At 48.0% G+C, this 24914-nt stretch overlaps 1 protein-coding gene across 2 annotated transcripts in view; it reads left to right on the forward strand.

Annotated features, from left to right (window-relative positions):
* FAM217B (family with sequence similarity 217 member B) overlaps positions 1-7325 on the forward strand; it is a 9376-nt gene extending 2051 nt beyond the window's left edge. For both annotated transcript variants that reach the window (XM_006157713.3, XM_027775374.1), the window contains exons 2-4: positions 254-365; positions 467-552; positions 3108-7325. In XM_006157713.3, coding sequence (XP_006157775.1) covers positions 3109-4245 — 1137 coding nt within the window. In that variant the 5' untranslated portion in view covers positions 254-365; positions 467-552; position 3108 and the 3' untranslated portion in view covers positions 4246-7325. The remainder of the gene's footprint in view (positions 1-253; positions 366-466; positions 553-3107) is intronic.
* Positions 7326-24914: the final 17589 nt, after the last annotated feature.

A 24914-nucleotide genomic window follows, 5' to 3' on the forward strand; every position in this document is an offset into this window, starting at 1 on the left:
AGCTGGAATCCATTCATAGCATTTATAGTAGAGTGATCTTGTGTCTAATCTGTGGTACACAAATAAGCAAAAACCCCCACTAAAAATAGAAGGCAGAATTTCACAACTCAGAGTACTAACGACTATATAATCATGGGCTCAACGTTTCAATCCTTTGAAAATATTAAAGAAGAAACAAGTGAAAAACTAACCCCACACTGGTGGTAGAGCCGTTTGCAATCAGTACTTCCTGACGGTAATCTGTTGCTTCTAGTTCCGGTGGTGAGGACACCTTTCCAAATATAAGAAGAGTAAAGAAGTCACCTCCCCAGCTGTCATCATCTTCCAACAGATTGAGCAAGACTATTCTGAGCACTACAGAAAAGGTGATGTAAACTTCGGAGGAAAATAGTAGATTTGTTATGCTTGTTTTTTCGTGTGTGTATGTGTGTGCACTGTATTTATTACTGTGTACCCATTGTTTTAGACAGCCCATCAAGCTCCTGATGATGATCAGCCATGTGTCTTTTTCGAGGAAAGGAATAGGGTGAATGAATCTCAACAGAAAACCAGGTAAAGTTTTAGTATAATTGCTTTATCTTGTAAAAGGTACATTGTCTCAGTTTTCCAGATTGAATATGTGTGATTGGAAACAATACAAATATATTTATGATAAGAAGTTGGGACCAGCAGTTAGCGTAATGGCTATTTTGCTAGACTCCCATGTAGTCGACCACAGTTTGAGTCCCGGACCCGGTGGCTTAAACTCACGGTGGGCGTGTGTGCATGCGTGCCCAAGATCCCAAGTGAAGAATGGAGGAGAAGGGATTGCGGCATGGCCATCCCCCTTGGGGGTGGGGGTGATTTCTCGCTTTCTGTCTCTCTTTCTCTGTCTGGGGGGCACACACACTCTTTAGCAAAAACCTCTCAAAAAAAAAAAAAAACACTTCACACTGGGTGCACTGGCGTGCATCTCAAGAAGAGAATGGAGAAAAAGGGATTGGGGTATTCCTATCCCCTCTGGGGATGATTTCTCACTTTCTGTCCCTCTGCTCTGGCAAAAATCTCCAAAAACAAACAAACAAGTAGCATGTTTTGGGGGCCAACAGTTGGCATAGTGGTTATGTTGCTGGATTCTCACATGGCTAACAGCAGGTCAAGTCTCAGACCCGGTGGTTTAAAAAATCACACCAAGTGAATATGCACCCCAGATCCCAGGAGGAGAATGGAGGAGAAGGGATTACGACATGGCCATCCTCCTTGGGGGTGGTTCCTCACCTTCCTTCTCACTGTCTCTGTCTCTCTCTGGCGAACTCATGTACCCTATGGCAAAAACCTCTAAGAAAAGAAAAAAGCAGTAATATGTTTTTAATAATTCTTTGTGTGATTGAGGAAGAATGCATCTCTGAGGTTCCCAGGGGTGTGTTTACCACCCGTTTCTGCTTGTCCCATATGATCTCTGTTACAGAAGAGCATTATTCACCTCAGTCAAATACTCGTGGGTCATCGGGAAAGTCATGATGCTTTTTTGCATAGAAAAACATCGAAAAATGTTATGACTTTGCTGACAACCTAATATTTTCTTGGAAAGTAAATTAAAAAGGATTTTATTGTTGTTATTTTTTAATTTACCAGAGGGTATGTATACTCACCAGAGAGAGAGACAGAGAGAGAGAGGGAAAGTGCAAAAGCTCCCACCCTGTGGGAGATGGTGACTCTGCAATCCTTTCTCCTCCATTCCTCCTTCTGGGAGTTTAGGCACACACGCACACGGGCCCAGCCTGGTTTTCAAGTCACCAGGGTCTAGAGCTCGAATCACAGAGTTGGCCTCGTGAGATCCAGTGCCTTTATCACCATGCCACTGGCTGGCCTGAAAAGGATATTTTTAACTCTGATGTGAGATTCTGCCTCAGAATCAATTACTCCAGAAAGAATCAGTTGCTATGTTAGTAATGAACACAGTATTCAGTATTTCCCTTTACCTGCCTTTCATATGATAGCATTACTACAGAGGCCAGCAGGTAGTGTGGTGGTCAAGGCACTGGACTCCCACATGGCTGACCACAGTTCAAGTCCCAGATCTGGTGGCTTGCTTTATCACTTTCCCTCTGTCTCTGTCTCTCTCTGTCTGTCTCTGGTCAAATTAAAATAAATGAATGAATTAATAAAATTAAATAGTTCTTTAAAAAGATAGCATTACTTCTAATTTTTTAATTCATATCTTATTATATGACATCATATAATTTTATTTTGGTCTTTTTAAACATAGAGTTCCTGTGCGTGTTTCACATTTGCACATATTTTAATAAGCTTTTGGCTTAAGATATAGGTAGTATATGCTGCACTTTTACATATATTTTACTTAGCTGAGAACTAATGCTTTAGCGATGGGCCACCCGATGGCGTGGAGATTAAGGCACCAGATTCCATATGGCTTACTTTGCGGTGTGAGTGCTGGACCCTGAGGCTTGAAAAGCATGCCAGGTGTGTGTGCATGCATGCCCCAAATCCTGATGAGAATGCAGGAGAAGGGACTGTGGCATGGCCATGCCTCCAGAGGGTGATTTCTTCCCTTTCCTCTCTCTCTCCCCTCTCTTTCTCTGTCTCTCTCTGGGGAGTGCATGTGCCCTGGAGCAGAACTGAACAACAACAGAAAAAAACACCCAGTAATCAGTGATTAAGCTATGTAGAACTTGCATTTTTATAGTATCTTTACTTTTAAAATTGGTATATTAAAGAAAGCTGTGGATTTTATTTCTAAATGTTAATAAACACTGTTGATTATTAACAGAACAGATTGAGTTCTATGACAGATTGTTTTCCAAACTAATGTTTTTAAAGTACACAATTTATCTAAAATGGCAAAACAAGCATGGTAAGAAATGCTAATATTTTACATAAATGCTAATATTCGCTATAAAGTAGAATTCGTGCATTCATTTTTGGCACATGTATTATATAATGTTACTCAAATAGAATATTACATGGACGAATGTTTTATAAGACTACTTCTGTAAGGATTTTGGAAACCTTAAGTTTTCTAATGCCAAGTAGAGGGATCTTTTTGTTTGTTTAATCACTGCTTTTGTCATACGTAGTAAAAATTGCAGTCTTATTTTTCATCGCAGTATGAATGCTGGCCCATCTTGGACTAAAGTGCGTTTGAAGACTTCTTCAGGAGGAAGGCAGAATAAATCCCAACTACCCCAGCATTCTCCCCAGCTGAGGAGCAGCTTTGTCAGTGTCTCCCGACCCCCCGCAGATCGAGAAAGCATTTCCTTGGAAGGAGCACCTGAGAGGGATCCACTGGGTCCCAGGTGTCAGGGGTCCTCCGGCCACAGACTGTTTCTCGACTTCCAGTCAATGAAAATTATTAAAGACAGTGCCGATGAGGACAGTGCAAGCGATCTCTCTGATTCAGAAAGAATTCCCATTCCTCCTTCTCCTCTCTCTCCTCCAGATCTTAATCTGCGAGCTGAAGAAATTGACCCTGTTTGCTTTGATCTTCACCCCACTCAAGGCTACCCTAAGCCTGAATACTGTTACCCTGACTTCCTCCCCCCGCCTTTTAGCTCCTGGGACCTACGGGACATGGCCCTGCTTCTGAACACAGAGCCCAAGACCACAGCCATCCCCCGTGTAGGAGGGCTTCTCGGGAAGTACATCGACAGACTTCTGCAGCTCGAGTGGCTGCAGATTCAGACCACACAGTGTGAAAAAGGAAAGGGGCCCAAAGCAAGGCTTCCCGCTGCTCCTGGGGCTCCAGGGGCGCTGAAGAGCCCCGGGAGAAGTAAGCTCCTTGCCAGTGCTCTGTCCAAGCCACTACCTCACCAGGAAGGGGCTTCCAAGTCAGGCCCTTCGCGAAGGAAAGATGTTCACCGCGAAGAAATCCATCCATCATATTATGCATTTGAGGCTGTCCCCAAGCCCATTGATGTTCTGGGTAGTAGCAGGTTATGTCCCCAGAAGCAAACCCTCGACCTGAGGACTGTGGAGAAGAAAAAGAAAGCAGCTAAGAGTGCCAAGCTGCCACGCCGGGAGCTCTCCTGCAGTGACAACCTGAAGATGGAAGCCAGTGGGAACATTCGCATTCCCAAACCATCAGCAGTGGTCCTGGACCCCACAGACCCCTGCAAGACCTCCAGAACACAAGCACATGCAACTCTTAAGAAAAAGGGAAATGCCAATGGCTGTCATGCCGCGGTATCCAGTGAGAAAAAGCTCAAAGCAAATGGAGCCAAGCAAAACGGTTACAAATCAAAATGACATCTGAAAGGGTGAATTGCATAGACCCCAGGATATTAGAGCTCTTCCAAAAATTGCAATACTGTGAATTTTAAGAAAATGTATGATTACTGGTGTTTAAGTAGTTGCTTGACTCTTTAGCCTACTGTCCTCCGGGGCAGGGTTCTTTCCAGAGAGGTATCTCTCAATAAACCCTCCTTTGTATTGCCAGTTTTAAGCAAATGAGTGCCCTTTAGGTAAACAGTAACTCCAGTATATGCCGTGTACAGCCATAAAGCAGCAGCTCTCCGGAGAAGAGCCCAGGAAGCTTCTGAAATAGCAGCTTGCACCTGTGTGTGTAAAATAGTGCATCCTGCTTAAAATGGTGTAGAATACAAAATATTTGGAAGAAGGCCCTTCTCTCCACTGCCTCTTGCTTTTGCATAAACCAGAATGTCTGTTCCTTTTACCTCGAGGAGAAGCTGCAGTCCTCGCTAACTTGAGAAATAACGTGAGCTTCTATCTGGAGCAGTCATTCATCACTCAGCTACTTGCTCTCTACAAACAAGGCACCTAGTACTTGAATGCATTGTTTTCTCACTTTTTAAAAGGGTGTTTAAATTCAGAAGCAGTGGTGAAGCCCACTTCTGAGTTCTCTAACCTGAGGTTGAGAACTAAAATAATTTGCAGACTTTTCCAGCTAGAAGGTTAGAAGGTTTAATTAAGCACGGTTGTGTTGTTTTGTGGTGGTGGAAGTGAAATATTTGGTATCTAGAACTTCTGGCATCTAGAGGTGCCATAGGAACAATACCTTTCAGAGTTTGTAAAGAAAGGGCCTCTCACAGGGTAAAAACTGCAGGGAACCACTTGGAATGAAACGGTTACTAAGTTGCTGGTTTAGAACCCAGATCTGTTGGCTTAGTTGAAGATACTACCATGTGTTCATTTGGAAGAGCAGGATGCTATAATTTTTCTTAAGGAATTAGGGCCAGAGGGAGCACCTTCAGATGGAGGGAGAGCAGACCTGGGTGAAAGTTCCAGAACGCATCCCGCATACCCTGGTCTGGTCTTACGGCTCCCTCGCTAGTGGAGTAGCATTTCCCGCGCTGTGGTTCTAAGCCCTTTCTGTTGGTACGTGTGAGCGTCTGTAAACCCTTGCCAATACACAGTGCTTTAAGGATAGTGGTTTATTTCATCCCTTTAAACAATTACTGTATGTATTTTCACACACATTTCCACTTTTGGGCAAGGCGTTTGAAAGTGTACGTTATAGCTTACAAACTTTTCCTACTGCAGTAAATGTCATCAGAAACTACCTAAGACAGGATGCATCTAAAATTTAAACAGTGTACAAAGGTTAAATTTCAGGATCTCTTCTAATCTAATTTTAATCATCCTGTACAATGTAAGGAAAATGTGTATGGTACCCTTTTTCTTTCAGGGCTTTATTTTCAGGTTTCTACAGCTTCCCTCTTATTATTTTTTAGTGGGTGAGAAAGTCTGGGGGCGTGGAGAGAGAGATGGGCATTTTTGACAGGACTCACCACAGCAAGATCCACCCTGCCCTGGCCTACCAGCAGTTAGGGTTGCAGGCACCAAGCCACTGTGCCCAGATGTTCAGGTCGGGCCAGGAACCCAGCTCAGCCTCGCATGGCCTCATCGTCGCATGGTGGCATCCCTCGCTTCCGTCACACGCCAGACCGTCCCCTTCGGTCTTTCTCTCCCACACCGTGCTGGAGAAAGCGTGTCCCTACACCCAGTTCTTCCTCCCGCCGTTGTGTGTGAGCGGACGCACAGACAGTGAGCTCGCTTCCGTAGTCCCCAGTATGCTGTAGCGTTGGTACTCTGTGTGGACTGCATTTGGGAAACATCGAACTACTCCATTTCCCTTCCTGTGGTTCCTGCGGGGACCCCATCCGTCCCTTGCCTGCCCTGTTCCTTGTGAGAAGCACAGATTAGTCTGTAACCCATGGCTGGCTCCTCACTCCTCATTCTTACTCGGCTAGGTTTTTATGTAGCTGTTTATGGCGGTGCGTGGAGGCGAAGTCTCCGTAAGCGTGGCATTACGCACGTGTGGTCATTACAGGGATACGAGCGGGTTTATGCTGCCCTGCCGCCTTTCCCCGTAATGTGTCTGCTCTAAGAAACCGCGAGTGGGCGAGGAGGATGTGTTTTACTCTTCCTTGCTTGGGGTGTGCCGAGCTGAAATAATGAAGAAATTTAGACGTGCCGCCTTGCACAGTCGTCCCCAGCTCTTGTAACCGAAGCGGCTGCTTACCTGGGAATAGTCACAATGTCAGTGTTCAGTTTTAAAAGCTTGAAAAAGTGACTTAGACTGCCTACTTTTGGCCTCAAGTTGGTTGGTTGTTTTAATCAGCGTTGTGATGACTGGATCAGTGTTTCTAATGGATAGTGGAGATTCTTAAAGTTAGATTTAAACAGAATCCACAAAAGCACAATTTCGACTTGACGATTTCTGGTTCACGTCCCTAACACACCTTGGTGCGCCACGTGCTGCCAGTGGGAACCTGCTGCTTCCAGTGGGCCCGCGGGAGAGCTGAACCACGACCTCGTTCCACTCGTCAGTCAGAGCATGGGTGTCCTGCTAGTCTAGTGACAGGAGTCGTCGTGTTTCCGAGAAGTGCCTCTCAGTTCTGGGGAGCTGTTTATATAGACATTGCATCTCAACCAGTTAAAGCAATCCAAAGTGGAAGATAACCCAAAGGAATGTAAGAAAAGTGTTTCCGGCTATGATTCAATGAGAAAAAATCTCAAGAAAGTCCAGAAACCAGCCACACCATGTATCAGTATTTACCAGGGCTATTTAGGGTTAGGCCATTTCTCAAATCTTTCAGTGACCAAACGGGCTGAAAGTTGGTCACTACCTGAATGCGGTAGAACTGGTGGCCTGCGAGGGAAAGCTGGGGGAGGGGGTCACAGTCTTAGGAAAGCTCATAGGTCTAAGGAAGATGGTTTATAGTGGCTCTTGGGCCTATGAAGTTACTTAAGAAAAATAAAAGAATTTCTACCTTACATGAGATATACATATCGTCTATATCCTCTCTCCTTTATGCTTGTTTACTTGAGCAGTTAAATAAAACAAAAAACTTGGTGGTACTGTATTTCAAGTCGTATTTATTTATGTATGTATGTACACAGGGCATTATTCAACATGGCCTGAAAACATTCAGCATGTTTGTTATTTGCTGTTCTAATGGTTGTGTGTTTGGTTTTTATGTACTATAACAGAATTCATGTACATTTTTGTGAACTTGAATTTTTCCTTCCCTGAAGGATTAAAATTAAACGGCAGAAAAATATTGTCTGGGTTTTTCTAATGTGGCTGTTTTGCTTTGTATGCAGTTCTCTTTCAAAGTTTATCTTTATTTCCTCCCTGGTTATTTCGAAGAATTACGCAGGACGAAATTTTGTTCCTATTTCCTGTCTTAATACCAAGTGACATACACTTCACCAAAGCCCAGGTTACCGTTACCAGACCCATCCGAGAGCCATTGTTCTCATGGTGCCCCTCTTCCCCTTACTACCCAACAACAGTGTTGAGACTTAGGGGAGCAGGATGCTCATTTGGCAAGCATAAAGTTAAAGTCACTTGTGATACAAAAACCTCGCCCTAGCTTGCACGTCCGGAAGCGAGTGCCACCTCTGTCCAGAAGGGAACCTGACTAGCAGGTGGCCGTTTCGAGCAGCCCCTGCAAACATCGTGAAAGGCCTCCTGCTCCTCTTTCTAAACTCACTTCTCACAACCAGACACATTCTTTCGAGCCTAACAAATTGTGGCAGAAGTGTTTAGGGGGTTAAAACACACTTTTTTTATATGGTCTATAAATGAACCAGGCTGGGAGTTTTAAATCATAGTTTACACAGACAATGGTGGATTGTTTTTGGATGTTGCTGTTCTTAGCCACGAGGTGGCGACTAAGCCTTTTCAGATGGCGAATGTGTCCCTCTCAGCAAGTAAAAAGGTTTGTACTGGAATCCAAAAGAAGTGGGAGAGAAAAGGACGGGTTGGCTTCAGCCACGAAGCATGTTCTTTATTTAGCTTCTCTCTCAATTCTTCACTTAAATTCTCACCGGAGAATTAGATGGTTTTATGTGCAGTTAGGTGCTGTGGAGGGACTTCCACTTGTTCAACATTGCCATGTCATAAAACACCGTAAGTAGCATAGAATAATGCTCTGCCAAGTTCCGTAAATCATTGATTTGTAAAAAAACTTCATAGAGATCTCATTTCATGAAACAATTCAAATATCCCTGTCTCCAGCAATTTAATATTTAAGGAATTAACTATAACAACACTGGAAAATATATAGGAAATTAAAAAACGGGACAATCATGAATGTAACTTTGTACTAGAGTGAATTATTGTTTATTTTTTATATTTTTGCTGTAGGGCTCATGTGCTTGCTGGAGAGAGAGAGAGAGGGAAAGTGAGAAATCTCTCCTCAGAGGGGATGGCCACGCCAATATCCCTTTTCCTCTATTCTCCTCTTGGGGTTTTTAAGGCATGAATGCACATGTGTGTGGTATGTTTCTTGAACCGCTGGGTCCAGGAGGCGAACCACAGAGCTGGCAATTAGGACCCAGCGCCTTAACCACCACGTTACCTGCTGGCCCCTTAGTGAAACTTTAATGAAATCTGATGGTGTGTGTGCAACTGTAGGTTAAGTTGGGGCAGTGGCTTGTCTTGCTGATACTCCACTGCGATGAGTCAGATGCTTTTTCTGTTGTTATTTTCATTTTTGTGTGTGGCGTGTGTGCGTGTGCCCGTGCGTAGTTTAGGCTATGGTGCAACTGTGTTGGGCGAGGGGGAGAGTGGGAAAGAAATCACCCCCACCAGGGGACTTCAGAGAAACCTGCACCCAGGTCCCTAGAAGTCTGGGGTGGCTGCTTCAGGGTCCTCAGTGGCGGGCAGGCCCGCCCTCCACCTGCTTCTAAGGAAGTCCTCCGCTCATCTGTGCCTGTCCTCTGGGCCAGGCACTTGGCTGGCTGTTCATCTCCAGCATTGACAATACGGCGAGTGATTACGGGGCTGATCACCTGCCTGCCCAGTGCCTGCAGAGCAACGAGGTTTCTCAGGGGCTCAGCCTCAGCCGCTTCACCTCGCCACGTTTCCCTTAGAGCAGCCACGTTCTAGTCAAACCCTGCGTCTCCCGTCCTGCCCCCACTCCATCAGGTGGGCGGGTCAAAGGTCTGCCACCTGCTGCACCCTTTCCTCTAAACCCACTGCCTCAATAAAGTGAGGGCGAACAAGAAGACTTCGCTTTTCCCCGTGGGTTTTTCAATCTTCTCAATACTGGAATGAAATGATTGTTAGCTCTAGAATGTACACTGAAATGGCCTAGTGAGTTTAATGGGAAGTTTTCTCGTTAACTATATCTATTTTTATTAAATATATCGAGATGAATATACAGATTTGTGTATATCCTTAACCTCGGCGGGATGGCATTTGCTGTGGGGGAAGAAGCCAAACAGGCTCTTGTAGCTGTCCCTTGCCCGAGCCCTTCCCGTCTCCTTCCCTAAAGAAGCCTAAGGAATTCCTGTCCACAAATGGCTGAAGAAAGAGCTTGGCAGTTTTACTGTCGATATTACGGCTTTCAGGATGTGCTAGTGGGAAGGACCCCACATGATCCATGTATGCCTATCCCACTGTGCCTAACTCCCCTGTGTATTATTAGCTTTTTGTTTGTTTTTGTTTTTTCTCCAATTTCTCATCCACAACTATTAGTGAAAACAACTGAGGCAAGAGATTCAAATCTCTCAAAGGGAACTTTCTGGCCACCTCCGCGCAGGCCTGTCCCTGTGCCAGGCCTCCATCTCCCCTCTCTGCAGGTGAGTCCACCCTCCCTGCCCGCCACAGTCGCTGGAGACAGGTTAGAGGGCATGCCTAGTCACTTCACTTCGTGGGCTGCTTCTGGGTCCACACGACATGCTGAACAGAGGTAGAAGTCGACCCTTTTCTGCCATCCGTTCCTGAGTCCTGCTGTCTGTCAGAGTCCGGATAAGACTCGGGAGGCACCGTCTGAATGGTGGTTGAGGTGCTGGACCCCACATGGCTGAGCGTGATTTGAGTCCCGAACCTGGCAGCTTGCTTGTTCACTTTCCCTTTCTCTCACTCACTGGTGAGTGCATATGTCCCATAATAAATTAATGGTGAATGAATAAATAAATAAATAAATCTTTAGGAAAAAGGAGAGAGAAAAGGAAAGTTTATTGAAAACAGGACTGCCCCAGGGGACAAAGGCCAGAGATGCCTCAGAGCACCTGCCAGGAGGGAGGGTTTTCTTTCATAGGGTAATCAAGCTAATTTGGGAGACTGTGTGTGTGTGTGTGTGTGTGTGTGTGTGTGTGTGCCTGTGGTGTGTGAGACTTACATCCAGGGGAATTAGGCACAGTGGGATAAGCATACATGAAACATTTGGTGGGTCTTTTTGTCTCTCTGGGGAGTCTGACCTCCGGGACTCGCTTTGGGCCTTTACCTGCTACTTCCTGGGTCAGCATGACCTTGCAGAAGGGCCCTGGAGTGTGGGCTCTCACCAAGTCAGCCTCGGTTCCTGTCAGGCCCGAGTGACACCAAGCGGTGTCAGAAGAGCTTTACTGAGTGGGACCTTCCTCCATCCCCTTCCCTCTGTTCCTCGCTACTTTCAGGGAACCCGAGCAGCCCGGCCACTGGCCACCGTCTGAGCTCAAGTCTGCGCTGGTGGGCATGCCAGGTCTCGGTGTGCCAGTCACCCTCATCCTTTACTGGTGGTTCCCTCATGTTCCCATGTGGGTTCCCAAGGTGGCGAGAAAGTCCTGTATCACGGGGAGCCTGTGGGCGCCTCTCCGAACCTGCAGCGGCAGGCAGCTGGCCTTCCCCTGCCGCTGCCCTCAGTGGAGGGGTGGGCCGAGGGAGACTGGGCAGAGACGCCGACTGGGGGTGAAGGATCAGGTGTGCCGTATCTGGGGAGCCCTGACGAGTCTGGCCCCAACTGTGGGTGAGTGTCTCTGGGGTGCCATGGCTTTAACGCTTCTTTACTCTCAGCGAGGACCCTAACCGCCGAGTCCTGGGCCAGAGTTACAGAACCCTCCCCTGCACTGCTCCTTTCTCTGAAGAGGAATAAATGAACAAGCCCAACTGGAAATGCCGCTTGGGGAGTGTCTGCCATTTGCTGGAACTGTTGTTGACAGAAAATTCATCATGAAATTAATCCTTAGAAAAACTCGTGACATGGTAAACATGAAAAGTCAACCAAACAAAACCCGAGAAGGCGAGGTGGGGCAGGCACCCGAGCACTGGGCAGTGAACTGCAGCGTGGACCTCCCTGTCCTCACCAGCTCACCTTCACCTGGCAGTCGCATTCCTCCAGTGCCAGCTTCCTGGGAGCTGGGAGCTGCCACCCGGTGGCCAGAAAGTGGGTACTACTCCCCAAAGCATGGAGGAGCCCCAGTTTGTTGTCACTGGAGTCAGGTACTTAGAGCAGAAAGGGAACCTTGGCGTCTACATCAGACTCACCCCAGACTCGCCCTCGGTGTGCAGAGTCCCCGGCTGTGTCCATGGCCCTGTGCTCTAACCTGGGAGCATGGCCCCCGGGATCATGCGTTTTGCTCAGTTACTTTTACACATTTGAGGGTGTTGATTCTCAGCATGGCTGTTTCTGGTATCTTAAAATACAATTTCTCTCAACTTCCTTATAGAAGTGGAATCCTTCACTAGGCGAATGCATTGTCTTTCTTAACTCAGTTTTTTGGAAGGTTTTCTTTTTCTTTTTTTCTTGAGAGGTTTTCACTACAGGGCATGTGCACTCACCAGAAAGACAGAGAGAGAAAGAGAGATAGAAAGCGAGAAATCACCCCCCAGGGGGTTCGGCCATGCCATAATCTCTTCTCCTCCATTCTCCTCTCGGGATCTTGGGCACGCACACACACCCGCCCAGTGTGAGTTTAAGCTGCCAGGTCCAGAACTTGAACCGCAGTCGACTAACTACATGGGAGTCCAGTGACATAGCCATTACGGTAACTGCTGGTCCCAATTTTTTTGAAGGTTTTTGCCACAGGATACAAGCACTCGCCAGAGAGAAACAGAGAGAGACAGTGAGAGGGAAAGTGAGAAATCACCCCACAGGGGGATGACCATGCTGTAGTCCCTCCTCCTCCATCCTCCTCCTGGGATTTTGGCCACACATGCACATGTGCATAATGTGATTTTTAAGTCGCTGGGTCTGGGACTTGAACTGTGGTCGGCCATGTGGGAGTCCAGAGCCATAAACGCTATTCTAGCATTAGAGGGTGCTCAACCTGCAGCGTTCCCCGCAGACATTCCATATGGGTTAGCTCACCTGACTTAGGAAGTCTGTCTCAGTGATTCCAACTTAATCGAGTATTTCAGTAGGCTACCTTTATAGAACACCGCCCACTTTGAAAATAAGCACAGAGTTGTAAATTCAGCCATTATTATTCCGTTTCTCTTTATGCACAGAAAATAGCTAGAGTCCTTAAAGTCACATTTGTGACACTTTTCAATAGGCTATTAATTTGAACTAAGATAATAAACTGTTAACACTCAACACACCACATAGAGCTACGAACGTGCTGGAAGCCAAGAACGTTTACCTTCTAATTCCCCCGCTGAGGAACGGCTTGCTGTTCTAAATAAGGTAATAGGTGGCAAGGCGAGAGGAGAGGAGCCAGGGTTAGGGCGCAGATTTCTTTCAAAGCCCGACTTGCTCATCTCTGCCTTCTGCAGACGTAATACTTGCTCCCTTCCACAATTCAAGCGTGAAGACTCCCAGGTTGCTACAGAGACCCTCTCCGCAGGGATGCTCCTTCCATCTCTCCTCCTCCTACATTAATTCCAAATTCAAAAGGAAAGATTAATCTACGCGTAAAAGGGGTTTCGGTAGAGACAGTCTGTAAACTCCAGAGACCTGAGACGTGTTTGGACTAAAAATCTCCAGTGCCTGAAAGGTAAATTTCTTCTTCTTTCATTTCTCTCTTCGCTTACCCCCACCCTTGAATAAAGTTATTCTTTCCTGAAGTTGTTTCCCAGCTTTTATGTTTGTCTCAAAAGATTGGCGTCATAGGACGTAATCGCTGAAATACCCCACTGGAGAGAGAGACGGGGTGGGCCAGCTTTGCGGTCTAGTGGTTAAGGGACCTGGGTCCCACATGTGGTTGGAGTCCAGGCCTCAGCCGGAAAACACATTGGATGTGTGTGCCCCAAATCCCAACAGAGAAGGGACTGCAGGGTGGCCATACCCCATTGCAGAGAGCTTTATTATTTAAAAAAAAAAAAAGAAAGAAAGAGAGAGAAAAAGAGAGATTATTGGGTATTCTATCTGGAAACTGAAAACCAAGAAATACCCTCCCCCCCAGGTGCTGGCTCGCATTCCTTGGCTGAACTAATCCTCAAGGCCGAGGTCGGCTCCCAGCCAGCAGTCTGCACTCAAGTGTGTCTAGGGCAGCTTTATTTCCTCATCACTCCCTTCCCGGGAACTCCGCTGGTCATAAATGAGGTGAAAGCTTGCAGTCTGTGCCCCTGTGATCAACACAGGCATTGAAGAGGAGGGAGGAAAGCCCTGGGATTCGGTGTCCGAGTTCGAGGGACTGAGAACCCCTGGAGAAGTTCCTGGCCGCAAAGTAGGGCACCGGCTCCTGTCCCATCCCGCTCAGACGCAGAGTCCTTGTCGCTGCACGCTCTGCGTGTCTAGGGCATCCCAGAGGCATGAAGTCCACGGGGTCTACCTTGCTGCTGCTGTTTCTGGTGTTGCTGCTGCCACAGGTGAGCGGGATGGGGCCCAGAACGCAGGTGCAGGGAACCCACAGCGCAGCCCACACTGGCGTCATCCTGCAGGGCTAAGGGAGCCAGAGAGCATCTGAGTGTGAAGGGGCTGTGATGGCCAAAGGCAGAGGTGCATCTGGGAGCCAGGGGCTGGGCCCTCGTGCATGCCCAGGCGGAAGGGGCTCCAGGGTGTACGGGAATGTGGGTTCGAGCAGCACAATATTCTTGGGGGAGAGGGCAGGGAAGGCCACTTGTCTAAGACTGGTTATGTGGCACACTCCGTATTGCGTACTCTCGGTACTCAGTAGTATTCTCAGTTTCCAAAACATGGGGAAAATCTCAGTCTCAATGACAGTGAGGACAAACCAATGGGACTGGATGGCTCAACGCCCCGTCCCACCCCCAGCCACAGCCACTGCCCATCCAGCTGCACGCGGCGCAGGCAGGCGGGCGAGGCGGGAGAGGCGGGAGAGGCGGGCGAGGCGGGCGAGGCGGGAGCTGGCCTGTGCAACATCATGGACGGGCTAAGCGCCGGGCTCGGGGGTTGTGACCCTCTGATCTGTCTCCTCTGGTCGGACAGAGAATCACATCTTCCTTTTAATCTCAGCTAAGGGTGTGGGCTCTGGCTCCAGCGCATGGCGTCTTAAACAAGCCTCGTCCACTTCTGGCCGGGGACCGTGCTGACCTGACTTTGCTCCTTGGCTTGACTCCAGTCTCGCTTACGCGGAGTTCAACAACTCTCCCAACCCGGGTGCTGCCCCCAAGACTTTCAGACTGAAGCCACCTGGGGGTGCAGACCCACGCGTCACGATTTTTAACTTAGTCTTGTTGAACCTCTTTTTCTTCACCCGAGATGACCCTAGGGGCCAGCTGCAGTGGTAGAGTCAGTGGTAGACTAGTGATAGTGCTCCTCAAGGCCGAGGCCACTTGGGAACGGCACCGTCTCCCTCACAATATTGGGGGTCTGGGGTCCCCTGCACGGGCTGGCTCGGGGCCTGACAGCCTGGCCGGCTAGAGGTGGAGGTGGGCCCACAGCATAAAGACCCTATGGGGAGAGCCTCCCTCTCTCAAAATAAATAAATTTCATTTAAAAAATGAAAGAGAAAACGGAGTTAGCAATCACGCGTCCCTGACCTGTGGCTGTGCGAGTGCAGATACGAAAAAGGAGAACAGGATGCTGGACGCTGGCAGCGCGGTGGGCACGCTCGTGGGTCTGTCTCCGCCTGGCTGAGCGCGGCGTGGCTGGCGGGCTGCACGCGTTCAGGGCTCAGGCTCCACCTGCTCCGGGCTAGACACATCAGAGGGCACTGGAAATGCAGCAGGGACCAAAATGGGAAGGGGGCTCCTGTCTTAGGGGCGCCGCTCTGACTGAACGCTCTTTCTGAATGTGGGCGCCTTGCTCGGTACCAGTCCTTGGAGTTCGGAGAACTTTGCGGGGCACATTTTGCCACATCAAGAGTTGTGAGTATTCTCAACTGGACTGCCTGTTACTTTTACCCTCAGTATTGTGAGGGAGACCGTGCCGATTCACTGTGTCACCACGGACCGGATCCTTGGCAAGTCCCATCCCGTCTGTCCTTTCCTAGGGCCTCTCCTGTCGGGTCAGGAGGCAGAACCGCGTCTCCTCCTCCTCCACTCGGCTGGGTGAGCACGGCGCCATGCCATGCGAACTCACTCACCAGGGAGGGTGTGCCGCGTGGGTAGCAGGGACTGCACTGAGGACCACACGTCAGTGTTGGGTGAAAACAACCTTTATGGATTCGGAGAGCGGAGACAGAGGCCGTGATTCAATCCATGTCAGGTTTGAGCAGTCAGAGTGCTGGCCCTTACCTGGACAAAGAGCTGACACACAGCAGGCGCCCGGCTTCTGCCTGGCTTGCTATAAGTAACCTTTCTTCCCACTCCTTCATGTTTCCCCCAGATTGGTTTATGCCCACCTCTGACATCCATGGCAGCTACCTCTTCTTCCTTCCTGTGAGCTCTACATTTAAAAACCAGCTCATTCTGCTGGGGGCTCTTGTCTCTACCACGATTTTCTTTTTAATCCCCACACTTGCTGTATCATTTGCACATGAAGCCTAGTGACAAGGCCGGGACTCTTCTCTGCAGGGTTACATCTTTGTTCCAGACTCAGTGACAGGTGACAACAAGCCATGGGAGAGGAGCCCTGCTCCTCTGTGGTCACTTGCAGTCCCCAGGGCCCATGAATCCTCAGCTGTGGGCTGTGGCAGGCTGCAAAGACTACAGAGAAGGAGTGAGTGACTTCAGGAGGATGAAATCGGACAACAAGGAAAGGCCACTGCGTACTTTTGGGGGCAGTGATGTTCTTAGTCTAGGAAATTCCCAAGTCAGTTTTCTTTGTAAAAATGTTAGGGTTCGTGCTCTGATTGGTGACTTGTCAGTTCTTCACTCAACAGCGACCGAGTCGGTGGGTGGCAAGTGGGGACAGCGAGGTCACAGATGAAGTTGATCCGGCCAGCAGGGGCCGAGCAGGCTGGACTCTGTCCCAATAGCAGTGGGGACCCTGTGGGGGTTTTATGCTGTGACATGTTAGAAGAAAAACTTTAGACAAATTTAATTTAGCAGAGCATATTTGAACAAAGAGGAGACTCATGAATTAGGCAACATTCGGAACCAGGCAGGGCTCAAAGAGGCCTAGCTGGCAGTATTTATCAACAGAAAAGGAAGTGACATACAGAAACAGCCTGACTGGTTACAGCTCTGCTTTTGCCTTATTTGGGCACGTTTGAGCAGTTCGCAGCCTGTGATTGGCTGAAGGTGCGGCTGCCATGGTGAACGGGACTTGGTTACTTGCTGTAAGAATATACTCTTAAGGCAGGTTGCAAGCTTGTCTGCATATTACATTAGGTTGCAGTTTGCTGCACGTAGAAACAGCTTTAGGCCAAATGTAATTTAATGCTATTCTCCTTTTGATCAGACTTTCAATATTGAAAGATTGACCCAAACTTTGAGCACTGCCACTTCCTGTCACTGTTGTAAGGGCTTTTGAAGTCTCAGTGTGGCATTCAGACTCATGATGTCAGGTTAGCTGGGTCATCCTGTATGCTCTTGCCGTTCTCACTGTCACGAGACTCTCTGATGCGGAAAGGAAGGCTGTGTACAAGCAGGTGAGCCTGGAAGGTAAACAACACATTGTTGTTCGGGAGACTGCAGTAGTGGCTCGGGGGGTGGGGGGATACCGAGAAATTGAAGCCCACTTCTTAACAGGAGTCTCCACGAGCTGAATGATCAGAATCGAGTCATTCAAAGTTCAGGCAATAAAGATAATCCAATAGTATTCCAGTCCGATTGGGCATGGTGTTTGATTGGGGCCCAGTGGTGATTAGGGACCACAGTTTACTGTGGAATGACCTGATTTACAGAGCTATACATTTTTGTAGTTAGTCTAGTGACACAAATTACGGTCACCTAGAGACCCATGAAAAGAAGCTTGCCGATTAGAAAAGCCTGGGGTAGTCGAGCTTGTCTTCCACCAGCACTCAGGCTGCCGGCCTACCCCCAGCTCCTATAAACGCCCGCCATACTCCTTTCCTCCGGGAAGCGTCGTTGGTGTATGCCATGGCAGTGTCTTGAGAAAGAGCGACACCAGCCGCTTACCACAGTAGGCTCTCCACACCAGTGAAGTCCAGGGAGACAAGGGCGACGTGCTGCTTTGATTGGCACCATTCCCGAGGCCCTAGCGAGCCAGAGGAGGCCTGGGCTAGTGTGCTGTTCCCTTAGCCGTCTTTGTTGAACGTGGGTGTTCCCGTCTGCCTTTGGAGAGTGACTGCTCCCCGTCTGAACCAGTGACCGGGCTGATTGGCTATGGAATCCCAGGTTCCCCCAGCTTACAGGTTAGCTTCACATTTCATGCAACTAGTACCCCACTACCACCGAGGGTACGCCCCAGGACTCCATCGGAACCTTCTTAGTGCAAACTGACTTATCTTCATCTCTTTCAAGGTTGGTGCTAATTCGGGTCATTGCCTTGGCCTCCGATTAGGGGAGTTTGTTGAGAACTTCCAGGGAAAGCTATCTAGACAGTAGGAATGAGTCAGGCCGAATATCAAGATCTGAGCCAGGGAGGAGGTCATTCCCTACTGACCCAGTAAGGCCCTTGGGGGCTGGAAGAGAGAGCCACCTAGTGGCATCTGAACAGAGGCAGTTACACTTGAACCTGGACGCCCTTGCAGCACCGGCAGGAGATCCGATGAGTAGCTCGCCTTTCTGTGCTCCCACATAGCAGGCTATAAGATGCATGGCCATGTTCGTGGAAAGGCGCCTTACTGGGTTTAATCTAGGACACATTCGAGCATTGCTCATACTCAGTCCCCAGACACTGCACTTGTCACTAGGATAGGCCCTCTACGTTTGGTGGCGATTAGACATTAATGGGAAAGGTCAGGGAGCTGCCTCCAGTGTACCGTACAAAGCAAGCAAAGCAGAGTGGAGATGCCGGGAACATCGATGGTAGCTCTCCACTCGTTCTTTGGGGTTTCAGGGTGACTCTCATTGGAAACACGCAGAGTCGCTGGCGTTAGTGGAATTGTTTCCTGATTCGGGGGGACACTAGCCCACAAACCCGAGAATTGTCCTGGCTCCTCACCAGAGCTCAAGCCTTTGTTAAGGCCGTCCACAGACTAGGGTCCCAGGGGTTTTCCTCTAAAGAAAGAAGAACTAGGAAGCAGGAAGTAGGAAAGGAAGAAGGACAAGGCGTACGGCTTTCATAATGGCAGAGAAGCCTTGGTCTGCGTTCTTAAGAAAGCTGTCCACATCGGCAATGTCTCCTCTAGGAAAGGAACTGCCCACACTAGGCTTACCTTCTGGTCTCCAGCAGGGGAACAGTTCCAGAAGTCTGGACGGGGCCCCTTGGAGCTAAAACATATGGGCTTTAAGGCCTTGACGTTTCCCTGCAGAGGAGAACGTGGTGGTGCCTTCCAATGGTGTTCTAGGGAAGTCTCTCTCTGGTGTTATTTCCAAAAGGCTCGGTCTCGAGGTTCCAGGGTAGGACAGGGTAGGACAGTTGTCATCAGCTGGAGGGCTCAAAGGGTTACTTTCCCGGTGAAGTATGCTTCAGCATAACGCATCAGGGCCTCCAACCACTGAGCTGTATGGTGTAGCTCAGCCTTCCTGCGTGAGGAAGCTTCTTTCCACCAGAAAGCGTGCAATGAAGGTGACAGATGAAATCCACCTGCAGGTGTTCAAGGTCTGGCAGTGCCAGAAATGTGTCTTCTGAGGCTTCTATGGTCCTACCAGAGTTAAGGGTCTGACAAAGCAAACGTTGGTCATGAACCAATGCTCACCTCACTGGTACACTATTTTTTCACAATTTGATTGAGTCCATGAGTCACGGAGTGCAGCATCTTCGATAATGGAAGCTTTATAGAATCAGGCGGGACCAGGCAGGTTGAGCCTTTCCCTGAGTCCACACTTAACACTGAATTTACATCCTCTTAAATGCCAGCTTTGTGCCTCCAACTCAGGTGCATAGCACTGGTTATTAACTAGGTTATAAGAGGCAATTCAGCTTGGAGCAATCTTATGAACTTCATTCAAATTGCTTATCTCAACAATTTTTGTACTGGCCGACCTAGCATGAGAATCTGCCAGGTCATTTCCATGGTATTTAATTACTTCTTGTCCTGCTCAATACGGGGTTCGTGGCTTTATGAACCAGTCAGGTTTTCATTAGAGTTCCGGGAATTCTTACCTAGTCCAAAAGTATGAAGTCAAAGCTATCAGAAACCTGTACTTGTCAGATTCTTTGCTATGAATCTCCTTGAAGTTGAAATACTTTTGGGGTACTGATGCTCAAGAAAGTACAGAGTAAACAAAAACCCGCTGTGAATGACAAGACTTAAAAAGACCATGGTTAAAGATCTGATGAGAGTTCATTGTAGTAACGATACAATTGGCAAGGAGATTTCATTGCCTCTGTGGCAGACAACATTTAAGTTAATAACTAGAATTATGACTGGTAGCTTTCTTTCTTTCTTTCTTTTTTTTTTTTTGGAGAGATTTTCACTGTAGGGCGCGTGCGCTCGCCAGACAGACAGAGAGAGACATAGAGACAGAAAGCGAGAAATCACCCCCCAGGGGGGATGGTCACGCCGCAATCCCTTCTCCTCCATTCTCCTTTCGGGATCTTGGGCACGCACGCACACGCGCCCAGCATGAGTTTTAAGCCACCGGGTCCGGGACACAAACCGCGGTCAACTACATGGGAGTCCAGTGACATAGCCATTATGCTAACTGCTGGTTCCCTTTTTTTTTTTTTTTGAGATATTTTTGCTATAGGGCGCATGTGCTCACCAGAAAGACAGAGAGTGACAGAGAGACAGAAAGCGAGAAATCATCCCCTGGGGGATGGCCACGCCGCAATCCCTTCTCCTCCATTCTTCTCTCAGGATCTTGGGCACGCACACACATGCACCTGGCGTGAGTTTAAGCCACCGGGTCCAGGCCTCGAAGCGACATAGCTATTATGCTAACTGCTGGTTCCATGAATGGTAGCTTTCTATCAAGACTATTAGATCTCTATGAATTCCATAGAGTCTTTGAAACACTAATATCATATCCATACAAATATAACTGAGAGAAGGCTTTTGTATTACCTGTTATTTAACAATGCTTCCCACAGAACTTACTATATTAGATAAGCTTGGTTAACTTAACACTATTTCTCCTTGTATAAAGGGGGCCCTGCTGAGATGTCCAAAGGCCTACCTGGAAAATCCCCAAGTTAATTCAAGGTCAAGGAAAATACTTCATTTGGAATTTGATTTTTGAACTTTGTCCAAAGAATCAACTGTTTAAAACAATCAAAATAGGATCACAGGTCATTGTGAACAATCATTGATTTACTCAAAGTGACAATTACAGAAAGCGAATGCAAAAAGTCACAAAGTAGAAGGATAACCTTAGCTCTTTTAACACGGAGTGCTCAGTTTTCTTGATCGTTTCATGATAGAGTAAGTGGACCCCTGAGAATGAATGAAGGAGAGAGAGCGGGGCAGAGGGGCGCCTCCACAGGGTCTGGTCGCACCGCCACCCTTTCCTCCTGTCCTCCGGTCCATTGGACCCTGGCACATGGGCGTGCCCGGTGTGTTTCAGGCTGGCCGGCCAAGGACCCAGTGGTCTCCAAGGAGGCACTAGCATCTCCAGAACGGCGTATATGCCCAGGTCACGGGGCTGGTCGCAGTCCTGGAGTGCCCAAGATCTGATAAAGACAACGTGAGCTCTCGGGGAAGGCAGCAGCAACTTCCAGCAGCGGAGGTGGGAGCAGAGAAGAGGTGACTGACTGGAGAGGGGCTGGGGAAGTAAGACTCACAAAACCTGGGCTGGGAGCGAGAGAGCAGGGATCCAGGATGAGTCCTGGGGTGAGCAGCTGCGTGTCTTGTTGAGCCAGAGAACCCTGATGAAGGGCAGAAGACTACCGCGTCAGTCTCCAACGAGTTCCATTTGGGTTGTCTGTGAGAGACGCAAGGGACGCTTGGGCAGGAAAAGGAGCAGACCCTCGGCCCTCCCTGCCCTGGGCACTCGGTGTGAGTGCTATGTTAGAGGGGACAGTAACGACGTTTATAATTGGACTGTTGTGAGGTTTAAACACATACACATGCATACATCACGTGTGCACGTGTAGGAAATTCACATTTAGAGGGGTTAAATGACCTGTCCGACACCACACAGCCGGTAAGGGGTAGAATGGGATTTGAACTCAGGCCACCTCCAGCCATAAATTCACTACTCCACACAATCTGCACTGGTCAAAGTGGTAGCCACTATTCACATGTGGCGATTTAAATTCAATTTAATCAAAATTCAGTACCACACGAGCACGTACCACACCTCAGGTGCTTAGGAAGCCACGTGCAACCAGTGGTGGCCCCCTTGACCTGTACAGATGGAGCACTTCCACCTTGGGGAGCGCTCCCTGGGCCTCCCCGGCCTAGAGCCCCGAAGGCAGGTCTGGGGCAGAGGAATCACTCACAGGAAATCCCAGTACTGGTCCCCAGGGTCTAAAACTCTCCTTGAATGGAAATTCACATTAAAAAACGAAATATGTTCAAGCATGTCAGGAGAGACTCTCTCCTATGTAGACTTCTTAGTTCTTCAGTACCTCCTATAGACACAAAGTCTTCATTTGTGCCGATAATCTCCCCGAATGATGCCATGCTATCTAGCCAGATCAACCCCACAAATACGGTGCGGACTCCAATCAAGCGCCAAGCTTTAGATAAGCACCTGGCAGCCCTGTGACGACAGGCCTCCTGCCACACTCTGATGAAGCAGCTACATGGATGCTGCCTGGAAGGAACCAACATCTGGCACGTCCCCCGCCCACCCTGACCTTTCAGAAAGCGTTACATGAATCTTGTGAATGATATCCTCTTGGTCAAACTGCCCAACATTGTCAGGGATGGGAAATGACACGAGGAGAGCACTTAGAAAATCATTTCAGCAAATACAGCAATTTCTAGTCCTCCTGTATCACCCAGATGAGATACCTCAAGTTAATTTCCTTATTCTTTTTTTTTTTTTTTAAAGGTGTTTGCCATAGGGCGTGTGTGCTTGCTGGAGAGAGAGACAGTGAGCAGGGAAGTGAGAAATCACTCCTCAGAGGGGATGGCTATGGCACAATCCCTTCTCCTCCTGGGATTTTTTTTAAAAACAGTTGTTTATTTAATTTTATTTATTTATTTGTTTATTTTATTTTAATTTGACCAGAGAGAAGCAGAGAGAGAGCAAGAGAGAAAGTGAGAAAGCAAGCCACCAGATTCAGGACTTGAACTGTGGTCAACCATGTGGGAGTGTCCAGCACCTTAACCACCATACCATCTGCTGGTCCCCAAAGAATTATTTTATTTAACTTTATTTATTCATTTTAATTTGACCAGGGAGAGACAGAGTGAGCGAGGAGAGAGAGAGAGTGAGAAAGCAAGCTGCCAGGTCTGGGACTTGAACCATGGTCAGCCATGTGGGAGTCCAGCATCCTTAATCACCACACCACCTGCCGGCCCCATCTCCTCCTGGGATTTTGGGCACACACACACATGTACCCGACATGATTTTCAAGCCACTTGGTCTGAGACTCTAACTGCAGTTGGCTATGTGAGAGTCCAGAGCCTTCAGTACCATGCCACCTGCTGTGCTTCAAGTTAATTTCTAAGGCATGCATAATGAGAGGAGAAATGAAACACAGGCAAGGTGAAATTTTAATCATCTCTGTGGCAAAGTATGAACATTCACCATTTCAAACCTCTTTTGTACACTGTGGCCGGCTCTCAGAGGAGGGCGGATAGCGCTGTGTGATATCCCGGTCGAATGGATTTACAGAGCTGTTAGTGTTGAGAGGACCCTGACAGACACCTTGAAGGTGTCTCATCCCCTCAATTTATAAACGGGGACACTGACCCGGAGAGGACATGAAACCTCAATATATCCTTATTGATACCTAGAAATATCCCTGTTTTAGAAACTGAATGAATGTCTTCATTCTTTTGCAAGAGCTACAATTTTCTCCAATTAAAGATTATACACCTGGCTAAGCCCTTAACTTTACTACCAACATTCATCAAGAAGCATTCATAGTCAGAATGCATCAGTTTGGATTTTGGAACTCAGGGTATTTTTTAAGTAAATAGATAGAAATATAGGCTGTGGCAGGAAACGAATATTATCTCTGACATTAAACAGCCCGGGATTGTTACCCACCTGCCGTGAGGGGAGCTCGCCACTAGAAGTGGCCATGAGCAGCAGGTCTCTTCATTTTCCACGAAACCACTCCTGCGCCGTCCGCTGCGCTGTGACCCGCTCTGAAAGGCTAGGTTCTCAGGGTGGTTGGCAGGGTCTAGGCAGGCCGGGGGTGTGCTCAACCTGAGAGCAAGCCTCCAGCTTTCATTTAGGTGGCTCTATGTACTGATTTCATGTTAGAAACTCCAACACAGTTCTCATTCATTAAAGACAATGACAATAAAGTCAGTACGTGCTCATATAACGAGGAGAGCACTTAGAAAATCATTTCAGCAAATACAGCAATTTCTAGTCCTCCTGTATCACCCAGATGAGATACCTCAAGTTAATTTCCTTATTCTTTTTTTTTTTTTTTAAAGGTGTTTGCCATAGGGCGTGTGTGCTTGCTGGAGAGAGAGACAGTGAGCAGGGAAGTGAGAAATCACTCCTCAGAGGGGATGGCTATGGCACAATCCCTTCTCCTCCTGGGATTTTTTTTAAAAACAGTTGTTTATTTAATTTTATTTATTTATTTGTTTATTTTATTTTAATTTGACCAGAGAGAAGCAGAGAGAGAGCAAGAGAGAAAGTGAGAAAGCAAGCCACCAGATTCAGGACTTGAACTGTGGTCAACCATGTGGGAGTGTCCAGCACCTTAACCACCATACCATCTGCTGGTCCCCAAAGAATTATTTTATTTAACTTTATTTATTCATTTTAATTTGACCAGGGAGAGACAGAGTGAGCGAGGAGAGAGAGAGAGTGAGAAAGCAAGCTGCCAGGTCTGGGACTTGAACCATGGTCAGCCATGTGGGAGTCCAGCATCCTTAATCACCACACCACCTGCCAGCCCCATCTCCTCCTGGGATTTTGGGCACACACACACATGTACCCGACATGATTTTCAAGCCACTTGGTCTGAGACTCTAACTGCAGTTGGCTATGTGAGAGTCCAGAGCCTTCAGTACCATGCCACCTGCTGTGCTTCAAGTTAATTTCTAAGGCATGCATAATGAGAGGAGAAATGAAACACAGGCAAGGTGAAATTTTAATCATCTCTGTGGCAAAGTATGAACATTCACCATTTCAAACCTCTTTTGTACACTGTGGCCGGCTCTCAGAGGAGGGCGGATAGCGCTGTGTGATATCCCGGTCGAATGGATTTACAGAGCTGTTAGTGTTGAGAGGACCCTGACAGACA

This window comes from Tupaia chinensis, unplaced genomic scaffold (genome assembly GCF_000334495.1).
Source record: "Tupaia chinensis unplaced genomic scaffold, TupChi_1.0 Scaffold000558_1, whole genome shotgun sequence".
In the NCBI taxonomy this organism is placed as follows: Eukaryota; Metazoa; Chordata; class Mammalia; order Scandentia; family Tupaiidae; genus Tupaia; species Tupaia belangeri.